Consider the following 22,756-nt stretch of genomic DNA (forward strand, 5'->3'; position numbering starts at 1 on the left):
CGGGGTTCGCGACAGAGGCGCGGTGCGGCACGACGCGGGGTCGCGGCAGAAGCGCGGTGCGGCGCAGGGTTCGTGGTGCGGTGCAATGCGGCGCGGGGTCGCGGCAGAGGCGCGGTGCGGTGCGGCCTTTAGTCGCGGCAGAGGCGCGGTGCGGCGCAGGGTTCGCGGTAGAGGCACGGTGCAGCGCGGGGTCGCGGTCGACGGTGGGGACATGGCACGGCGCGGCAGAGGCGCGGTCGGCGGTGGGGCATGGCACGGCGCGGTGAGGGCGCGGTCGGCGCTTGGGTCGCGGGTTAGAGTTGCGGTCGAGTAAGAAGTGAGAAAGGCAAGCAAATTTCTAAATGAAAGTGGGAGCGTGGCGCGGGGTTAGAGCGTGGCAAATTTTGAAACAGACTTTTAACGACGATTCTGGGTGAACCGTCGTTATAACCCACACTTTTAACGACGGTTTTGGGGTGAACCGTCGTTATAACCCACACTTTTAACGACGGTTCTGGGGTGAACCGTCGTTAAAAGTCCAAAAAAATTTCAAAAATATTACAGTATTGCCACCGCCTAGTTTTTAACGATGGTTGTCTCCAAACCGTCTTTGAAAGGTGTCGTTATTGAAGAATTTTGTACTAGTGAAAACTGCTACAAACTCCTTCACGAAAATTTCTATTTCAAACACCTTCGAATCCCTTAGATCTAAGTTGGCAACACTAAGTTGGCAACACTGTCGTCGATCCCGACCTTGCTCAACGAGAATGGTATTTTAAACAATTTCTATATTAGTTTTTATTATTGTTAAATAGTTTCTAAATTGGTATCTAATTAACAACCAAAATTTTAGAAACTAAATAATTGGTAGTTAAGTTGTCCTTTGTTACGAGACATATGGGAAGATAAATTATTCGTCAAAGTTGGTCAAAGGAACCGAGGAAAAGGAGTCGATTATGGATGATGTAAAAGACGCACTGAAAGAGAATAGTGTAAGAACATTCTTTATAAGATTTTGAAACTTATTTTGAAAGTGTTTCATTTTTTCAAGTGCAATGCATGTCTTGTTTTTCTGTTATGCTCAGCATTAAGTATATGACAAAAAAACACTTTGAAATCCAAAGTGGACTCTTAACTAGATAAGTACACTTTTGACAAACATAATTTCAAATAAATATATGGATAAGGGCAACATCAGGAATTACATCATTTGGTCAATTCAAGGTGAGTTATAATTGCGAAAAAGAGACTTGCTATCATTGGTTACACTGACTCCAATTTTTGTGAATACCAAAACAGTACGAAATACATATCATGCTATTTTATACATGCTTTTTAGCAGTGTTATTTCGTAGGAAAGTGTTAGAGAGTCTCTTAGCTTCTTTAGCCATATGGTAGCTAAGTTATTTTGTAATAATAAATCAATAATTTTATTTTTCAACAACAACATAAGCTCAATAAATTCTAAATGTATAGACATCAAGTTATTAGTTGCTAAAGAATGAGTTCAGAGAGTAGACAGTTGTTTATAAAATATATTAACACAACTCCATGCTTATGAATCTGCTGACTAAAGGATTAATCCCAATAATTTTTCATCAAGATATTGTTCGTATGGGTATTATCTCTTTAAGTGATATTCCGTTTTAGCAGGAGCTTAAAAATTTGTGTGTTTTCTTGACATAGACACGTACTAAATATATTTTCTGCAGAAATAAAGTTTTGGTACATTTGAACTCTGATCTTGTTCTGGTTTGATCTCACTATGTTTAAGGAAGACCTAATCCATACTACAAATTCATATCACATTCAAGTTATTCAATGTTTAAGTGATGTTTTTATTTTATTTATTCATTATTTTTTGCTTAAAAAAATGAAGTTATTCAATTGTGTTAACATGTGACCATTATTAAATTAGTAGTGTTATTTTTAAACAACAACATATAAGCTTAATAAAGTCTAAACATATAGATATCAAGTTTTTGGGTTGTTAGAGAAAGAATTCCGAGTAAACAAATACTAACATAATTCCATGGTTGTGGATCCGCTCAGGAAAGGATTATTTGTAAGATCAATAAAGTTTCTAAGTCTTTACACCAAAATCAAATTAATTCACTTAGAGGATTTAGAATAGAGAATTAGAAATTTCTGAAATTTGCTAAAATTTGCTCAATGAAAGAGTTTTTGCTTAGTAAATCAAGGAAATAAATTTGATGAATTTTCATTGCAACAAACTCACTTACAGAAATTATAAAGAAAAGAAAGGAAAAAAAATACAAATATCTAGAGTTTTTTTCATAATCTACTCAATCCATTTCGCTCAGTGGTAAGTGTATGGAGTGACTAGTTTTTTTTATCAGCAATAAATTAATAAAATTAAAAGAGACACTTGAGGGGTGTCTCAACCCTTATACATACTATTCTCTAGCTTAAGAGCTCAGCAAATCAAGATTACAAACCTAAAGGGATCAAAAAGCACATTAAAACCAGTCCTAACAGCATTGCTTAATAAAGCTATAATCACATAAGAGAATGCTTCCTTCACCCTATGCATGAGGTTGAGTTGCATGTGCCTAGCTTACCACTATATCTCAGATGACAAAGGGACTTGATGCATCATAACAACAAGCCAATTGCTTACGCATAAACTACAGCACATCACATTTAGGTTCACTTCCCATTCCAACATATCAACTCCTTCAAGGCTCATTGCACTAATAAAACAACCATCAAAAACCAACAAAAACCAGCATATCACCCTACGTCCCTGCTTTTAGTTCTGCATTTGGATAGTTGTACCTGTATCAGCATGTTTTACCACCAACTAGGATACTCCTGCCATGCCAGAAGAGCACCACAGCCCATCCAATTTGGCCCAAAAAACCGCTGCTACTCCCACAATGGTTGATAACATAACTGAATCTGAACATGGAGTCATAGCTACAACCTGCTCACTTTATCAATCTGAGTCCACTATCATTGTTGCTCCATGTTAGAGTACTCGGACAGACTTGTAACCATTGCCAATAAAGTGAGGTTGCTTGGATCTGTGTTTAAAGATTCAAGAATTGTAGAAAAACTGTTTGTAACAGTTCCAGAGAGGTTTGAAGCCACCATAACAACCTTGGAGAATACGAAGGACCTATCAATGATTTCTCTCGCAGAGCTCTTAAATGCTTTACAAGCACAAGAACAAAGGAGAGCCATGAGACAAGATGGAGTAGTTGAGGGAGCTTTACCAGCCAAACATGAAGGTGGGTGGAAAAACAAAAGCAAGCATAACCAGGAAGAAAATGGAGAACTTGCTACATACAATAACAACAAAAGGAGAAATTATCCTCCTTGCAAGCATTGCAATAAGTTAGGTCATCCACCATTCAAATGTTGGAGAAGACCTGATGCCAAATGTTCTAAATGCAACCAACTTGGACATGAAGCAGTGATATGCAAAAACAAAATCAGGTGGAGGAGGCAGATGCTCAAGTTGCTGATCAAGAAGAGGAAGATCACTTGTTCGTAGCCACTTGTTTCTCAAGCAGAGAATCAAGTGAGAGTTGGCTGGTTGACAGTGGCTGCACCAACCACATGACACATGATAAGGAACTCTTCAAGGAATTGAGAACCACTGATATTAAAAGGGTGAGTATTGGAAATGGTGAACACCTGACAGTAAAAGGAAAAGGCACAATAGCTATCACAAGCTATAAAGGTACAAAAATAATTACAGATGTTCTTTTTGTGCCAGAGATTGATCAGAATCTTTTGAGTGTTGGTCAATTGTTGGAAAAAGGCTATAAAGTGATGTTTGAAAATAAACATTGCTTAATCAAAGATGTTGATGGCAGAGATTTGTTTAAAATTGAAATGAAGGGAAAGAGTTTTGCTCTCAATCCAATGGAGGAGGAGCACATGGCCTTTAAATCCAAAGAAAGTGTCACTGAAATTTGGCACAAAAGACTCGGGCATTTTCATCATCGAGGGATGCTTCAAATGCAATCAAAGAAGTTGGTAGAAGGACTTTCTGATCTTGATGATGAATTGACCAACTGTCGAGCATGCAAATTTGGGAAGCAACACAGGCAATCATTTCCTAAACAGGCTTGGAGGGCTTCGAAGAAATTGTTGCTCATTCACACTGATCTTTGTGGTCCTCAAAGAACACCATCATTAAATGGTAACCTTTATTTTATAGCCTTCATTGATGATCTAACAAGAATGTGTTGGATTTTCTTTTTGAAACAAAAATCAGAAGTTGCTGGTGTATTTATGAAATTCAAGGCCAGAGTGGAAAATGAAAGTGGTTGCACAATTCAGATTTTAAGATCTGATAATGGCAAGGAGTACACTTCAAAAACTTCCAATCTTTTTTGTGAGGAGGCAGGAATTGAGCATCAATTAACGGCTCCATACACTCCACAACAAAATGGATTTAGTGAGAGGAGAAATAGATTTATAATGGAAATGACTCGTTGCATGCTTCATGAGAAGAATCTCCCAAAGAATTTTTGGGCGGAAGCAGCAAACACTGCTGTATTTTTACAAAATCAAATTCCAACAAAGGCAGTGAAAGAGCAGACACCATTTGAAGCTTGGTATGAATACAAACCATCTTTAAAATTTCATAAAGTGTTTGGTTGCTTTTGTTTCACTTATATTCCACAGACTAAACGTGATAAGCTTGACAAAAAGGCAACAACTGGCATTTTTGTTGGTTATAGTACCAGTTCCAAGGCTTATAGGGTGTTTCAACCAGATACTAGACGTTTTATTGTGAGCAGAGATGTGTATTTTGTGGAAGATGAACAATGGAGTTGGGAAGACTCAAATAAGTCAAATCAGATTCCTAGTCAATCAAGGGATTTATCTATTGTCAACACTCTAGAAGAACATGTAGATGAAGAATGGCAGAATGAACTAACAGATGATACACCGATTAGAGAAACAAGATCACTCTCTGATATATATCAAAGATGCAATGTGGCTTTTTGTGAACCTGCCGGATACCATGATGCAAAAAATAATAAACATTGGATGGCTGCAATGGAGGAGGAGTTGTCAATGATTAAGAAAAACAGAACTTGGGAGCTGGTTGATAAACCACATGACAGGAAAATAATAGGAGTGAAGTGGGTATTTAAAACTAAGTTAAATCCCGATGGCTCAGTCAACAAGCTCAAAGAAAGGCTAGTAGTCAAGGGATATGCTCAAGTGTTTGGAGTTGATTATTCAGACACATTTGCACCTGTTGCTAGGCTTGACACAATCAGATTGCTTCTCGCTCTCACTGCTCAAAATAATTGGAAAGTGTTTCAGTTGGATGTCAAATTAGCATTCCTAAATGGATTTCTTGAAGAAGAAATTTATGTTGAGCAACCTGAAGGCTTTGTGGACAAAGGAAATAAAGACAAAGTGTACTTACTGAAGAAGGCACTGTATGGCCTGAAACAAGCCCCAAGGGCCTGGTACAGTAGAATAGATGATCGCCTAATTAGTCTGGGGTTTAAGAAAAGTTTGTCTGAACTTACTCTATATGTCAAGCATGATGGTACAGACATTTTGATCATCTCTCTCTATGTAGATGATTTGTTGGTCACTGGAAATAATCTTGATCAAGTCAATCAATTCAAGTTGAACATGAAGAAGGTCTTTGAAATGACAGATATTGGTCTGATGACTTACTTTCTTGGGATGAAAATTAAGCAAAGTCAAGATGAAGTATTCATTTGTCAGAAGAAGTATGCAAAAGAAATACTTAAAAAATTTCAAATGGAAGATTGCAAGTTAACAAGCACTCCTATGAATCAAAAGGAGAAGCTGGTCAAAGAAGATGGATCTCCCAAAGTTGATGAAGTTGAATTCAGAAGCTTGATAGGATGTCTAATGTATTTGACAGCAACTAGACCTAACATTCTAAATGCAGTAAGCATTCTATCCAGATTTATGCATTGCCCAAACGAGACTCACATGAGGGCTGCTAAGAGAGTCATCAGATACATCAAGGGAACTTGGAACTTTGGAGTTAAGCTCTTGAAGCATAAGGAGTTCAAGTTAACTGGTTTCTCTGACAGTGATTGGGGAGGTTCAATTGATGACATGGAAAGTACATCAGGATATTGTTTTAGCCTTGGATCAAGGATGTTTTCATGGAGCTCAAAGAAGCAAGAAACAGTAGTTCAATCCACTGCTGAAGCAGAGTTTGTTGCTGTATCAACTACTTTGAATCAAGCTCTCTGGTTAAGAAAGATCCTGACTGATTTAAATTTGGAGCAGAAGCAAAGCACAAAGATTTTTGTTGATAACCAAGCTGCTATTGCAATCTCTAACAATCCAATTTTTCATGGCAAAACTAAGCACTTTAATATCAAGTTATTTTTTGTAAGAGAAGTGCAGAAGAATGGTGATGTGTCTCTTTGTTACTGTAAAGCTGAAAATCAACTTGCAGATTTGTTTACCAAACCACTTCCAGCTAGCAAGTTTGAATACTTAAGACAGAAGATTGGAGTTTGCAGTTCAAAAATTGTTGCTCCATGTTAGATATTATGATTTTGTAACTGCACATAAATGCATGTAACTGCATGTGACTCTTTATTTTTCTATTTTAATTGTTGAATAAACATTTCTAAGTAACTGCTCATAAGCATTTAGGAGACAGCTACTGAAAGTATTATAAATGTAATGGTTAGCAAAGATAATAAAATATCTTGCTCTGTTTTATTCCCTCAACACCAACACTCCAGATTAAGCCAGCAAGTACCTCTATTATATTGGATCCTCAGAAGTAAAACTGCAGTGGGAATCCCCTTCACAACACCGATTAGCACCTGCACTGCCATGTTGGTTCTGCAGGAATAAATCTGCAACACGCGTCCCCTTCACAGCGCCTATTAGCACCTGCACTGCCATGTTGGTTCTGCAGGAATAAATCTGCAACATGCGTCCCCTTCACAGCGCCTATTAGCACCTGCAATCAGACTCCACTGAAACCAGACCCACATCCCAACATAGAATACACCATAGCTCTAGTGGCGGGGCTAACACCCAATACCAGCCAGTTACAGAGGACCAACACAGGGGACCCTCAGCCAGCGGCTACTTGATTGCATTCACCACACCACCATTGACTTTTGCCTTCACTTACAACATCTCCTTCCCACTCCTGCACTTTAGAGTGCCTCCACAGACCTTGCTAATTGTAGCTTTTAATGCAGCACAGTGGGTTCAAAACCCAATCCACTAAGGAATAGTTAAAGGAATTTGTCTTATACTTCATCCATTGCCAGGATTTGATTTGTGCTTGCTGAAAAATTTCTTCTGCATCTACAACACCTTGCTTGAACACTACCGCGTTCCTGTGATCCCAAATATATTTGACTATCGCTGTCCAAACTCCTTTCCAAACCAGATTTTGATTATGACTAACCTAAGGCAGGTTAAAGCTCTCAAAGTGGGCCATAATATCATTATGTTGGACACCTAGAATTCCAATCCACCTAAAACACATGGACCACACTTGAGAGGCATATTTACAATCCAAGAAGAGGTGTTTACACGATTCTTCCTTGGCCCGGCATAGAGCACAAAGAGTTGTTTCCACCAACACCCCTTTCCTACTCAGATAATCTCTAGTGGGTAGTCTATTCAGCAGAATCCTCCATGCTACAGTCAGCACACTTGGGAAAGCCTTAACCTAACACAGTGACTTGAAGACATCATGTTGGGGGCCTCTTCCATGTTTTGCTAGACATTCATAGGTAGAGTTAACTGAGAAACACCCTTTCTCCTCATTCCTCCACACCTTAACATCCTTCTCTTCTTTAAGCACAACTGTCGATGCTACGAGCAAATCAAGCTCTTCTACCAGCGTGAATTCCCACTCAAATCTTTCTCGCCTCCACCTCAGCCGCCAACACCACCTCAACTTTTCCCATACTCCTACCTCTTCCATCTTCTGCCCCTGGTTTAGAGACAACGAGTACAATCTGGGGAACAGGGTTTTAAGGTTGCAGTTCCCAATCCACACATCCTCCTAGAACTTTATTTTGTCCCTGCATCCTAGTTTCCATCCAACCTCTTTATGAAACCACCCTTCTCCTCCACCCTCCCGACAGACTTTGAGCAAGTCTCTCCACCACCATGATTGAAGTTTGACCATAATCTGCATTTCCGAGCCATACTTCGATTCAAGCAGCTCCTTCCATCTCCCCGTCTCCTCCGATATATACCTCCACCTCCACTTAGCCAGTAGAGATGTATTGAACTTTCTAATGTCTCTCACGCCCAGACCACCCTCCTCTTTAGGTTTACACACAACTTCCCAACTTACCCAAGAGATGGACTTGTTCTCCTTCCCCCACCCCCAAAGAAACCTCCTCTGGATTTTGATAATACTCTTGCAAATCGAAGTCGGAGCTTTATACAAAGATAGGTAATAGAGCAGAACTGAGGTGAGGACCGATTTGAGTAGACACACTCTCCCTGCCAATGAGAGAAATCTACCTTTCCACACACTTAGTCTATCTTTTAACTTGTTTAGCACAGGTTCCCAAAACTTTCTCTTCCTAGGGTTCCCTCCCACTTCAAGGCCTAGATATTTAAAAGGTATCCCCATCTGAGCACAATTCAAAGTCTTGGCGTAACAAGCCAGTGAATTCATTTGAACATTGATACCTGTTATTTTTTACTTGTGGAAATTTATCTCCAGGCCTGAAGCTAATTCAAAACCCCTAAGGATAGCCTTCAGTGTCACCACATTAGTGTATGATTCCTCACAGAAGAACATGGTATCATCCGCAAATTGCAGGAAACACACCTCGACCTCCTTCGTTCCAATCTTAAGGCCAGAGAGTAGATTCGCCTTTACAACTTGTCTTACTAAACCTGCCAAACCTTCTGCTACTACTATGAATAGGAAAGGAGCAAGAGGATCACCTTGCCTGAGCCCTCTAGAAGGTTTGAATTCCTCTATAGGACTCCCATTAACTAGCACAGAAACTGTGGAACTTTCCATACATCCTCTGATCCAGCTAATCCACTTACTTTGGAACCCCAGCCGGTGGAGCATATCGTAGAGGAATTCCCATCTTACCAAATCATAAGCTTTCTCAAAATCCACCTTCAGACACAAACCACTTCCCCCACTCCTCCTTATGTCCTCCACCACCTCGTTGGCCATAAGCACACTATCCAGAATCCCTCTTTCCTTGAAAAAAGTTGATTGGCAATCATCGATTACTGAGGAGATGACATTCCTAATTCTGCCTGCCAACACCTTAGAGATGATTTTGTATATAGCCCCTACTAACGAGATAGGGCGATATTGGTCCAGCGTAACAGGGTCCTTGACTTTCGGAACCAATGCAATGATGGATGTGTTACATCCCTTCGGTACGACACCTGTGTCATGAAAGAGATTCATGATTGTCATAACCTCCACTTCTATAAATTCCTAGCTTTTCTTAATGAAATTGAAGTTGAACCCATCAGGACCTGGGCTCTTGGAGCCTTCACAGAGCCACACAGCATCCCTGACTTCTTCCACAGAAAACTCCTAAATAAGGCTCATGTTGTCTTCCCATGTTAAAGATTTAAACTCAACCGCGTCAAGTCTAACTCCAAAGTCTTTTGTTGCTGCAAATCTTCTTTCAAAAAGCCTATTCGCTTCTACCCGAACTGTACAGGGTTCTTCACACCATTGACCTCCCACCTCCACGCCTTTTACTTCATTCCTGAGACGTCTCCACCTTAGAGAGGAGTGATAGAATCTAGTACAAGAGTCCCCATTCTTGAGCCAATTGGTCCTAGCTTTTTGGCTCAAAAGGGATTCCATCCTTCTATCAGTTTCCTTTAAACGAACCAACAGGCCTAGCCTCTATAGATTCTCACAAGCATCTAATGCACCGTTACATGCTTGACAATCAAGAGTCTCAATCTCCTCCAAAATCTTCTTCTTAGTAGACTCAATGATACCAAAAACATCCATGTTCCATACCTTCATATCTCTCTTCAGACATTTCAGTTTCTCTTTAAGCACCATAAACGCATTCCCCTGATCACGGTAGGAGGTCACCTATCCTTCACCATGTTTAGGAACCCCCTTTCCATAAACCATGCATCAATGGTTTTAAAGGGTTTTGGTCCCCAATCCTTGTCCACTGACTTCACCACTATCGTGCAGTGATCGGAAACTTCCCTACGTTACACATACGGCTTAGCAGGTTCCAGCTGGTGCCTTCGGTATCTTGGAATGTTTACATGGAGTTTCATATTCCCAATATATAGACTGTCCAACTCCCTCTCAAGGCGTTCCACATTTCTTACTTTAAATAACCTTACAAACCCAAACCTTCTCCCTCATTTGTTCAATCTGTGTGATATGAAGACTTCTTTAACTCTCCTTTGGAAGACCTTGATCATATCCAACTCTCCGTAGCCATAAGGGAAGTTCGAAAAGAAGAATGTGGTATAGTCATTTGAGCACCTGTATACACCTCCCCTCTTGGATCGATCTCTACTTCTCATGCTTCTCTTTTTTATGAAGTTATCGCTATATAAGTTTAACCTAAAAGGCTAAACTCACTCGACGTCTCCTTTTGTCTTCCTTTTCTTTCACCTTCGAAGGGAAGCTGCTGTATGGAGTGACTAGTGTTTGAACTCATTGATCTAGAGAGAAAGAAGTAACAAAAGAAAGAAAATTGAGGATAAATGGAAATTTCAGTTGTTTGAAGATATTTGCTTATGTGATATTGTTTACCTTTATTCTGTTTTTTTTTTGTAGGAATTTATTGCTCTATGTCCTCTGATGCAGGAATGTGATTATCTGAGAATAAATTTGGATATCAAAGAAAATGATTTACCTTAATGGGAGGAAAAGCTTAATGCTAAAAAAAAGTATGTTCTTATATTTCCTTAATGTTTGATCTTGGAAATTATGACAATGGACGGTATCACTGGTCCTATGTAAGTTGCAAAATTTTATTGATTTATTTTTTCTATGACTTTTTGCAAATTTTGGTCGTTCAAAATTTAGCAGTGGTGGTTGGGTATATGTTTCTGAGTACTTGTGCAATTGAAATGCTATTAAATTTTCAAATTAACCATGTTTTCCTATAAAATGATTTATGTTAATGGTCTTCTACTTTTTCTTTTCTTTGTTGAATACAGCTTGGATCTTTGAAGGTTGATGCAGAAACTTTTAGATGGTAATATACCAAATCATATATTATTGGTACAACAGTTTTGACTGATGAATCTCATCACGAGTATCATCTGAAAATGTTTGACTTTGATATCTGTCTGTGAATGCTAATAAAAAATTATTAGTAAATCTTAATGTCAAACAAAACTTAGAAAGAATTGAGCACCAAACCTAACATAGGTTAACAGAGACAGTGCTTTTATTTTTTTACAGCATTTCAAATAAAGAGTACAATATTCCTATACAGTGTCACAATAAACTTTTTAATTAATTTGTTATATGATAATAATTATATTATAAATTACATTTAAACTCATATCATAGATGACATTCAAAATCAGAATTAAAAGTAATAATTATTGAACATTCAATTTTTTACGGAGAAACAACATTGATGGTAATTTTGAGTTTAATGCTTAAGAAATGGCTCCCTTAAGATCAAACACTTTCTATTCTTCCACTACAAGAAAATCATGAAATAGAAACCAATTTTTAGAAACCAAAATAATTAGTTGCAATAGTAACTAAATTAGAGACCATTTTAGAAACTAAAAGGAAAATTGGTTTATATATTAGTTTATATTATTTTCTATTATTGTTAAATAGTTTCTAAATCTGTATCTAATTAGCAACCAAGGTTTTAGAAACCAAATTTAGAAACTAAATAATTGGTATCTAAAACCTTAGTTGCTAATTAGATACCAATTTAGAAACTATTTAACAATAATAGAAAATAATAGAAACTAATTTAGAAACCAATTTTTTTTTAGTTTTTAAAATGGTTTCTATTTTAGTTTCTATTGTAACTAATTATTTTGGTCTCTAAAAATTGGTTTCTATTTCATGATTTTCTTGTAGTGTTCATTCCAATGATCCTTCAATTTTTCAAACAAAATTGTTGGCAGAGACTTTGTAAAGATGTTCTGCTACTTCGTCATGACTTGCAATATGCATTATTTTTACTTTTTCATTCTGAACACGTTCTATTTTTTTTATCGACAAAAAATGAATAAATTAAATTGAGGTATTTCAATGATACATCAACCCTTATACATAGTCAGCCAATCCTCAAAAAACTAAGAGATGTAGTTGACGAACAAAAACAACCCCGCAATTCAACATAAACCTCTACCATTTTCTAACTGATCTCATGCATACCAAAGGTTCAAGACATCGATCAGAATACGAAAAAACTTACCCTACTGACTTTGGAATTCACCCATGACCATACCTTCACTTGCACCATAGAAAAAAATTTCAATATGATTTATCCTGCCACTTTTAAAAATCTTCTTATTCCTATGATTCCACAACTCAGCTACCACCGCTACCCATACACAATCCCATATTTGATTAACGTTTTTGTTCATCGCACTAATCTTAAAACTCAAAAAATGCATATTTGGCTCACGATGCCAACCCCAACCATGCGTAGCAATATGACCATACTAGCCAGGTGACTCTGCAAGTACAAAAGAGGTGGGACATAGTTTCCTCTTCCTCCCCACACAGGTCACACATGTTACTATCCAAGCTGATTCCTCTTCTCACCAGATTCGCTTTAGAACATGTTCTCTAATAAAATGAAAACGAGCATCAATATGCTTACTCCTCTCTTGATGAATTAGATTCGTTGCTAATTCAATAGATGATTTGTTGTCAACTCGTATTTCAGTTGTTTCAAGTTGTTGTAAATTTAACTCATAAGAAATTTTCTTAACCAATTCGTGTGACACACACTAAGATGAGATGAATTTTGCCTCACATATTACAGACAAGTCTCATATTTCAGTAATATTTCATATCAAAATACAAACGCTTATGAATATTTATTGATAAAATAACTATAATATAACTCATAATTTATGAATTTAAACATTTTTACATATTTGTGATTATAATATAAAGAAGAAGAATTCCTTATGTGAGGATGCGTAGCAGAGGAGATGAACGATGGCGCTGGGGGGAGGAGTAGAGGAGGAAACTTGCCACACATACAAATCCTGTATCTATAAAGTCATGTTCTACATTCTTCTTCTCAAACTTCCCAAGTACTCATGGTGAATATGATATGCTGAAAATCTTCCAAAGATGGGCTAGGGTGAAAGACGTGTTTATATCTGGGCGTAGAAACAGGTGGGGAAGAAGGTTTGGGTTTGTCAGATTCTTTACGGTGCCAAATGAACTCAGATTGGAGAAAGAGCTAGACCAGATATACATTGGCAATATGAAACTCTATGTGAACTTGCCAAAATATAGGAGGAATGAGAATGTTTACCATGGTGTGGCACCACATGTGGATGGTAAAGGCTCGAATCCGTATAACTACGCACAGGGGAGAATGAAGAGCAAGGAGGTTTGGAGAGAAGTAAAGGGGAAGGATGTTCGGAGGAATCTTAACTACAAACATTCATACGCGGATGCAGTTAGGAACGTTTCACAAGAACAGTGGAAAGGCCCAATAATTGAGACCTTAGTAAAAGTTCTCCCTTGGATGGCTAATAGCGCAGTCGGATGGATGATACCAGATATGAACTTCAACCTGATACGTGAAGAGTTTATTAAAGGAGGGATGTCTATGATTAAGGTGAGGTATATGGGTGACAATCTTGTGCTTTTAACCCCGAAGAAGGAGAACAAATGGAAGATATCATTAAGTTAAACAACAAAGGGTTCACAAGTTTGTTTGATGATATTGAACCTTGGTCTGAATCTTATGTAGCGGGTCACAAACTAGTATGGGTCAGGTGTTATGGTTTACCCATAACTTTGTGGACTAAGGATTGCTTGTCTAAGGTCGTAGGTGAAATGGAAGAACTAATAACCATAGATGAAGCCACTGAGCAATGGGAGAACCTTGAGTATGCACGCATTCAAGTTCGGGTGTTGAAGTCTTGTACAGTAGAAGTGTCAAAAGGCTACCGTATTAACGGTCAAATATTTAATATTAATATTGTGGAGGAGGAACCCAGCAAAGAAGGAGGACTATGCAACTGCCCTGTCCATCACTATGCTTCTTCAGATAGTATCTCATCAATGGACACCTTCATTGAGGAGACCATCTTCTCGGAAAAGGTGTTTGACGAAGGAGTAGGGGACATCGGAGCTACTTCCCGGCGAGACGTAAAGGTAAAGGAGGGTAGAAAATCCTGGCCATCACTAGAGACAAATCCGCAACAATTAAAGGAACTTTCTAAGGCAGAAAGGGAATGTCAGAGCAAAAGCGAATCACATTTCGCAAATTTGGTAATGCGTGAGCAGCAGAATTGCAGTAATGGGGCAGCTTTATCTGAGCCAGAAAAGGTCAAAGCAATTTGCTCTCTCATCCAAAATTTGGTGGTTGACCTAATGCATACTACTCAATGTTTTAACCAGCACTCAGATAAACCCGAAAATAGCACGGCCCATATATCTCCAAAGTCCAAGAAAGTATTGGGCTGGGCCCAGAGAACCAGAGAATTGGGTTCGGGTCAGGAGAAGTATGTGTAGGGAATGGGCTAAGAAATTTGGCTCCGACGATTGCAGGGAGCGGATCTTTCAATTCGGAGATGTCTGTGAATTTTTCTGGAGGGGACAATACGAAGGTGGAGTGTGAATTACCAGGGGATCATACTCGAAGAGGTGAGGTTGAAGGAGGATTGCCACACGACCCTACGTTCACCCAGGGAGAAACAAGCAGTGTGCTGGTGCAGAAACATAAAACAAATGCGGCTATTTCGAATTTATAAATGCGGCTTTATAACCGCATTTGATCAACACGCAGTTGTAAATCAAGAAATATAAATGCAGTTATATAGCCGCATTTATAAATACCATTTACAAGTGCGGTTATTTTCTTTAACTGCACTTGTATATGCCAAATCATAAAAAAAAATTAAAAATTTTAAAACATCGTCAATCTTGTGTGAAGCCAACGTTGATGAAGAGTCACAGGAGCGAAAAATGGTGGCGACAGCAGAAGCGACGACGGACAGGGAAGCAGCAACGGAGCAAACCAAAAAATCCACAAGAAACCACGAAGACAATGAAAGAGTACTGAGCAATGCGAGAAACCAAACAATGTAAGAAAAACGAATGTCAGCCAACGAAACAGTGCTTCGAGACCACCAATGCAAGGAAAAAAACATATATAAGAAAAACGAAAAACATTTATGCATATATTTGTGAAGATGAAGAGCAAGAAAAAGAGTTCAAGAAACTTACATTGCACAAATGGAATGCAGATGCAGCAGAAGGAGACGAACTCAGAGAGCGAACGCGAAACGCAGGCAAAGACGAGAAATAAAGTTTGAAATTGTGTGTGGCGCGCTTCAAAATTTAGGGTAAAAAAGGATTTACGAATGCGGTTAAAGGTAAAACCGCATTCGTAAATCAAAATAATTTCAAAAATGCCACCATGTTTTTTACGAAAGCAAGTAGCGCAAAAGCCGCACTAAATAAAGCATATCCTTTTCTTGTTTTTGCACTAGTGCCGGGTAGTTCAATGTCAGAGAGGAGAAATCTGGCCAAGGGCAAAGAAGGGGTAAATACCGAAGATGGTTATCAAACACCGGAGAATGTCCGAAGATTGCGAGAAATTTGGGAACAAGGTACGAAGCAATCCTGCCTACGATGGAGATCCAAAGGCGGTCTGGGACCTCTACACTACGGGATTAATTCCCCATCCAGGTTAAACCGTTGTTCCTTTGCTGATTCTGAAAGTGATATTATACACTGCAATAACCAGTTAAAGCAGGAGATTAATGAGGTTGAATCGGTACGTATATGGGAGGCGGGTAGACAGCTAGGTGTTAGATGTTCAGATGAGGAGGTGGATATAGTAGTTGAATTAGAAGGTATGGAGGAAAGGGATAAGGCAGTTAAAAAGTTGTCTGAGGAGGGTTCTTGTCATGCTGTATAATGATCATAGTAAACCTCAATATTAGGGGCTTGGGGGGGGGGGGGAACTAAAGCAAACTATGTGAAACATATTGTAGCCAATGGGGGGACAACAATGTTGGTTGGTTGCATAATGAAGGAGACAATGGGGCAGGGAGTATACTATCTATGTGGCACAAAGGAAAATTCATTTATCATTCGCATATCATGGGAATCGGATTCATTGCAGTAATAGGCCAGCATGTCAAGTCTAAATGTATGTGTTTTGTGGTTAACGTCTACGCAACATGCAACTACAAGGATAAAGTTGCTCTATGGGAAGCTTTAACATCCTTCAAAACGTCTTATCAAAACATGGTAGGATGTTTCTGTGGCGACTTTAATGCAGTAAGAAAAGAAGATGAAAGGAAAGGTGTAAGAGGAAATCACAACCAGCGGAAGGAAATCATTGGTTTTAATTCCTTTATTGACACAAACTGTTTGATAGACATTCCATGTGTGGGTATAAAATATACTTGGTTCAAATCAAATGGTACAGCTAAAAGTAGATTGGATAGATTCCTTATCTTTGAAGAGTGGCTCCAAAAATGGCCCTTTCACAAACAATATGTGCAACCACGAATTGTGTCGGACCATTGTGCTATTGTAGCGAAGTCCTGGGTCATAGACTGGGGCCCTAAACCCTTTTGTTGTTTAGATGCTTGGTTCATGGAGCCAGGGTTCAAGGACTTTGTGAAGGAGAAATGAGGTACATATAGTGTTCAAGGAAATAGCATATCTAAACTCAAGGATAAGCTCAAACTTCTGAAGAGCGATCTTAAAGACTGGAATAAGAATGTGTTTGGGTGTTTACAGTCAAAACAGAACGGGATTCTAAAGGAAATCGAGGACCTTGATGTGAAGGATGATAACGAAGATCTTAAGGAGAATGATCGGCTGAGAAGAATGGAACTACTTAGTCAATTGAGGATGATAGATAATAAGCTCGATTCCCTTGCCAAACAAAAAGCAAGAGCAAGCTGGTTCAAATAAGGGGACATGAATTCCAGATTCTATCATTCAACCATCCGATGGAGAAGACTTAAAAATGAAGTCAAAGGAGTGGAAGTGGGGGGCGAATGGTGTGAGGAATCGGAAGGAGTACATAGAGAAGCTGAGGCTCTGTTCGAAAGAAGGTTCACGGCTACACAAGAATTTGGAGTTAATCTAGGCTCGGTGGAATTTAAATCCCTCCCAGCAGAAATCAGTACAAGAATGGTGGATAATTTCACAGAGGAAGAGGTGAAAGAAGCCATATGGCAGTGTGAAGGATCAAAAAGCCTAGGACCGGACGGGTTTAACTTTACCTTTATTAAGAACTGCTGGGATTACCTTAAATCTGATATTATGGAAGCAGTGTACCTTTTCCAAGAAACGGGGGATATTCCAAAGGGGTGTAATGCCTCTTTCATAGCGCTGGTACCTAAAGTGAATGATCCCCTATCCCTAGAGCAGTTCAGACCCATTTCTCTGGTAGGAGTCTTTTATAAGATTGTTACTAAGGTGTTAGCAGGTCGTATAAAGGAAGTGTTGGCTCTAGTTATTGATGAACATCAATCCGCATTCTTGAGTAACAGAGGCTTATTAGACAGTGTCCTTATAGCAAACGAGGTAGTAGAGGAGGTGAGGAGGAATCGGAGGTGTGCACTTTGCTTTAAGGTGGACTATGAGAAAGCATATGATTCAGTAAGGTGGAACTTTTAACTTGATATGCTACACAGGTTGGGGTTTCATAGCAAATGGATAAAGTGGGTCACAGGGTGCTTGAAACCGTCTTCTATCTCAGTGCTAGTTAATGGAAGCCCGACTGAGGAATTTACACCCTCAAGAGGGTTGAGGCAGGGAGACCCTCTGGCTCCATTTTTATTCCTTGTAGTTGCTGAAGGCTTAGCTGGGTTAGTGAGGCAAGCGTCTAGGCACAATATGCTCAAAGGTGTGAAGGTGGGGAGGGGCATAGAGTGCAGTATGCTACAATTTGCAGATGACACCCTATTTATGTGTGAAGACTCTTTTTCTAATATCTTCTCTATCAAGACAATTCTATGATGCTTCGAGCTTGCATCAAGGCTGAAAATTAACTTCCATAAATCGAAGCTGACAGGTGTAAATGTGGATAGATATACATTAGAAACCTATGCGAAGACTTTAAATTGCAATACTATGCAGATTCCTTTCAAGTATTTGGGTCTTGAAATAGGTGGTAACCCTGGTAAGGCTTCATTCTGGGAGCCTGTCATCAATAGAATTAATGCTAAACTGAGTTCTTGGAAAGGAAAATTCTTGTCTATGGCAGGAAGAATCTGCTTGATTAAATCAGTCTTCACAGCCATTCCCTTATTCTACCTGTCTTTCTTTAAAGCTCTGGTTTCGGTTTGTAACAAGATTAAGAGTATACAAAGGAGTTTTCTGTGGGCCTGGGGTAGAGACAACAGGTCTATACCATGGGTAAGCTGGGAGAACATTTGTAAGCCTCTTGAACAAGGTGGGTTAGGAATCAAAGATATTAGGAAATTCAACTCTGCTCTATTGGCGAAATGGAAGTGGAGGTTGATGAGTGAAGAAGAAGGGAAATGGAAAGATATTTTGAAGTCTAAATATGTAATGGTGTCTAGTAATACCAATGGCCAGATGAAAAAACAATCAAGGTGGTGGAGTGATCTACTTAAAATCTGCAGAGAAGGTGAGGGCGAAGGGTGGTTTCAAAAGGCCGTAGAATGGAAAGTCCGGTCTAGTGACTCAATTAGGATGTGGGAAGATCACTGGGTTAGTCACAGTAAGCTCAAGGATTTATATCCCAGATTATACGCTCTGTCCCTACATCCAGGCATGATAGTGGGGGAGACCGGTTTATGGGGAAAAGGTGGATGGCAATGGAACTTAAAATGGAGGAGGGAGAGGTTCCAATGGGAAATGGACCAGGAGGAGGAATTATTGGAAATTCTAGATAAGGAAGTCTTACATAAAGATGTAAAGGATTTTATTACATGGAGAGGGGATACCAAGGGGATTTTCACTGTGAAATCTGCATACAACCTACTGACCAACCAAGACACTGGACCGAATAGTGATGTGTTTAGTTTGTTGTGGAAGACCAAAGCTTTACCAAAAGTTATGATTACTGCGTGGAGAATTCTTTGGGACAGAATACCAACTAAAAGGAACCTGGAATCACGGGGCATTATAGTAAATTCAGCTCTATGTGTGTTCTATAACATGGCAGAAGAAACCACTCAGCACCTCTTTCTAGACGGTATCTTGGGACCAAATAATAAGGATATTGGCAGCCATTTTGAGAACTTCCACCTTGTCCACATGACCGAGAAACAGAATCAGGTATGGAAAGGAGTGTGGGCAGCGATTGTACGTTGTATATGGGAGCATAGAAATAGGGTGTTTTTAGAAAAGGGGTCCCCGATTCTGAGGAAATCTTTCAAGCGGCTCAGCTTCTCTCTTGGCTATGGTTGAAATATAGGGCAAGTTCTTTCTCATATTCATTTTCTGATTGCCATTTGAATCCTAATTAGTGCCTTATGTGTATCAATTGAACCTGATATGATGTAACAAGGAACAGGTATGATCGCCGATCGATGAATTGGCGCTCTCCATATGTGAGTAGTCGGTGGTCGCCGAAGATATGCAAGGTCAACATGATCGCCGGTCGATGAAAAGGCGATCTCCATGCGTGCGTAGTCGGTGGTCGTCGAAGGTATGCAAAGGTCAACATGATCGCCGGTCGATGAAGCGGCGTTCGGGTCAACATGATTGCCGGTCGATGAAACGGCGATCTCCTAGCGTGCGTAGTCGGTGGCCGTATGCAAAGGTCAACATGATCGCCGGTCGATGAAACGACGATCTCCATGCGTGCGTAGTCGGTGGTCGTCGAAGGTATGCAAAGGTCAACATGATAGCCAATCGATGAAGGGGCGTTCTCCATAGGTCAACATGATCGCCGATCGAAGAAGCGACGTTCTCCATATGTGTGTAGTCGGTGGTCGCCGATGTTATGCAAGGTCAACATGATCGCCGGTCAATGAAACGACGATCTCCATGTGTGCGTAGTCGGTGGTCGTCGAAGTTATGCAAAGGTCAACATGATCGCCGGTCGATGAAAAGACGATCTCCATGTGTGCGTAGTCGGTGGCCGTTGAAGTTATGCAAAGGTCAACATGATCGCCGAAGTTATGCAACGTGCATGGGTAACTCGTCGTATGGCGAGGTTAATGTAGGTGGTCTCGGTTCTGGGTGTTTCGGTAAAGTTGAATGTTGCTTTAAGGCAACCTGCTGGTTATATTTTTGGGTTTGGCTTTCTCACTTTAAGGTTGTTCTGCTCCAACCATAAAGGAGAGTTTCTTTTGTGGATGATATAGGAGGTCCACTTCAGGTTACTGTATATGGATTAGGATACCCCTGAAGTATCCCCTTTAATTTTATTTATTCATTGCTGATAAAAAAAAAAAATAATATAAAGAAGAACTATTTATTCTTATCCATTTCGCTCCGTGGTAAAGTTTATGGGTATATCTTCTTTTGATATACTTTGGAGTGACTAGTGTTTGAACTCAATGATCTCGAGTGAAAGAAGACAAAGAAAGAAATTGAGGATAAATGGAAATTTCATTTGTTTTGAAGATATTTGCTTATGTGATATTGTTTACCTTTATTCTATTTTTTTGTTGGTAGGAATTTATTGGTCCATCTCCTCTTATGCAGGAATATAATTCTTTTAAAATAAATTTGGATATCAAAGAAAAGAATTTATCTAAATAGGAGGAAAATCTTATGATAAAAAAAAGTATGTTGTTATATTTCCTTAATATTTGATATTGAAAATTATGATAATGGTCCTATAACTTGCAGAATTTTATTGATTTATTTTTTCTATGACTGTTTGCAAATTTTGGTCATTCAAAAATTAGCAGTTGGGTATATGTTTTTGAGTACTTGTGCAATTGGAATGTTATTAAATTTTCAAATTGACCATGTTTTCCTATAAAATGATTTATGCTAATGGTCTTATGCTTTTTCTTTTCTCTGTAGAATACAACTTGGATCTTTGCAGTTGAGATGCAGAAACTTCTTGACGGTGATACTTCAAATCATATCTATTAGTGATTATCGGTACAACATTACAGATGAATCTTATCATCAGTATCATCTGAAAATGTTTGACTTTCTATCTGTCTATGAATGCTAATGAAACAATTACCAGTAAATCTTGATGTCAAACCAAACTTAGAAACAATTGAGCACCAAACCTAACCGATGTTAACAAAGACAATGTTTTTTTAATTTTTTACTGCATTTCAAATAGATGTACAATATTACTACATAGTCTAACAATAGACTTTCCAATTCATTTGTTCTATGATAATAATTATACTATAAATTATATTTCAAATTATACTATAAATAAAATTTAAAATTTGTAGAGAAAAACAAAACTAATGGCAACTTTGAATTTAATCCTTAACAAATTCCTCCTTTAAACTCGAACATTTTCTATTTTTCATTCCAATCATCTCCTTCAATTTTTCAAAACATTATCGCTGACCAAAAAAAGAAACTGTTGGTAGAGGCTTTTGTCAAAATGCATGCTACTAGGTCATGACTTGCAACATGAATTATAGGTATGCTAAAAATAAAAAAGACATTATTGACAAGCTTATGCAGAAATATTTGAAGTTTGGAATAATTCAAAACAGCAATAACCCCTATGCGAGTCCAGTAGTTCTGGTGGAAAGAAACATGGATCATGGCGGTTATGCGTGGATTAACAGTTAAACAAGGGTACAGTGAAAAACAAGTTTCCTAATCTATGATTTGTTAGATGAACCTAAAGGTTCCACAATCTTTTTGAAAATTGACTTGAGAGCAGGATACAATCAAGTCAGAATGGACCCTGCAGATATATGAAATACATTCAGAACATTCAGAACACATTCAGGGCATTATGAATACTTGGTAATGCCCTTCGGCCTCACGAATGCACCTGCTCATTTTAAGGGACTTGTGAACACAATATTTCAACAGTTTTTGAGGACATTTTTATTGGTTTTCTTCTATGATATTCTCATTTATAGTAAGAATTTGATAGAACATCAACAACCGCGACAAATCCTAGTAACCCTTAGACTCAATTCTTTATTTGCTAAAAGATCTAAGTGTTATTTTGCAGTGGATAATGTGGAATATTTGGAACATATCATATCGGAGAAAGGTGTTTCTACTGATCCTAATAAAATTGCAGCCATTGTCAATTGGCCTTTACCTCAGACCCTAAAGCAGTTGAGGGTTTTTTTTGGGGTTAGCTGGTTATTATAGGCGATTTGTTAAAGACTATGGAGTCATCACTAAACCCTTAACTGATATGTTAAGAAGAGATAATTTTACATGGACTGATATAGCTGTACAAGCTTTTGACAAGCTGAAAACATTAATGAGTAGCACACCAATTTTGACACTTCCAAAACTTCTCACAAAATTTTGTTATTGAGGTAGATGCTTTTAACAAGCAACAACAGTCTTATTCAATTTAAGAAAAGGAATTGTTGGGAGTAGTCTTTGTTGTACAAAGATGGATGCATTACCAATTAAATAGGCATTTTATTATCAAAACAAATCATTACAGCGTAAAATACATCCTGGACCAGAGACCACTGATTTTCA

The 22,756-nt window shown here is 38.7% G+C and overlaps 1 protein-coding gene across 1 annotated transcript; it reads left to right on the forward strand.

Annotated features, from left to right (window-relative positions):
* The first annotated feature begins 13,575 nt into the window (after positions 1-13,575).
* Positions 13,576-14,807, forward strand: LOC137819466 (uncharacterized). The gene is made up of 2 exons (XM_068623321.1): positions 13,576-13,607; positions 13,761-14,807. The coding sequence occupies exon 2, from the start codon at positions 13,814-13,816 to the stop codon at positions 14,660-14,662; it is 849 nt and encodes a 282-aa protein (XP_068479422.1). The 5' UTR covers positions 13,576-13,607; positions 13,761-13,813; the 3' UTR covers positions 14,663-14,807.
* Positions 14,808-22,756: the final 7,949 nt, after the last annotated feature.

This window comes from Phaseolus vulgaris, chromosome 10, assembly GCF_000499845.2.
Source record: "Phaseolus vulgaris cultivar G19833 chromosome 10, P. vulgaris v2.0, whole genome shotgun sequence".
NCBI classification, from domain to species: Eukaryota; Viridiplantae; Streptophyta; class Magnoliopsida; order Fabales; family Fabaceae; genus Phaseolus; species Phaseolus vulgaris.

Coding starts and splice junctions, on each gene's coding strand:
- LOC137819466 (XM_068623321.1), top strand. CDS start 13,814: ATGGAAGATATCATTAAGTTAAACAACAAAGGGTTCACAAGTTTGTTT.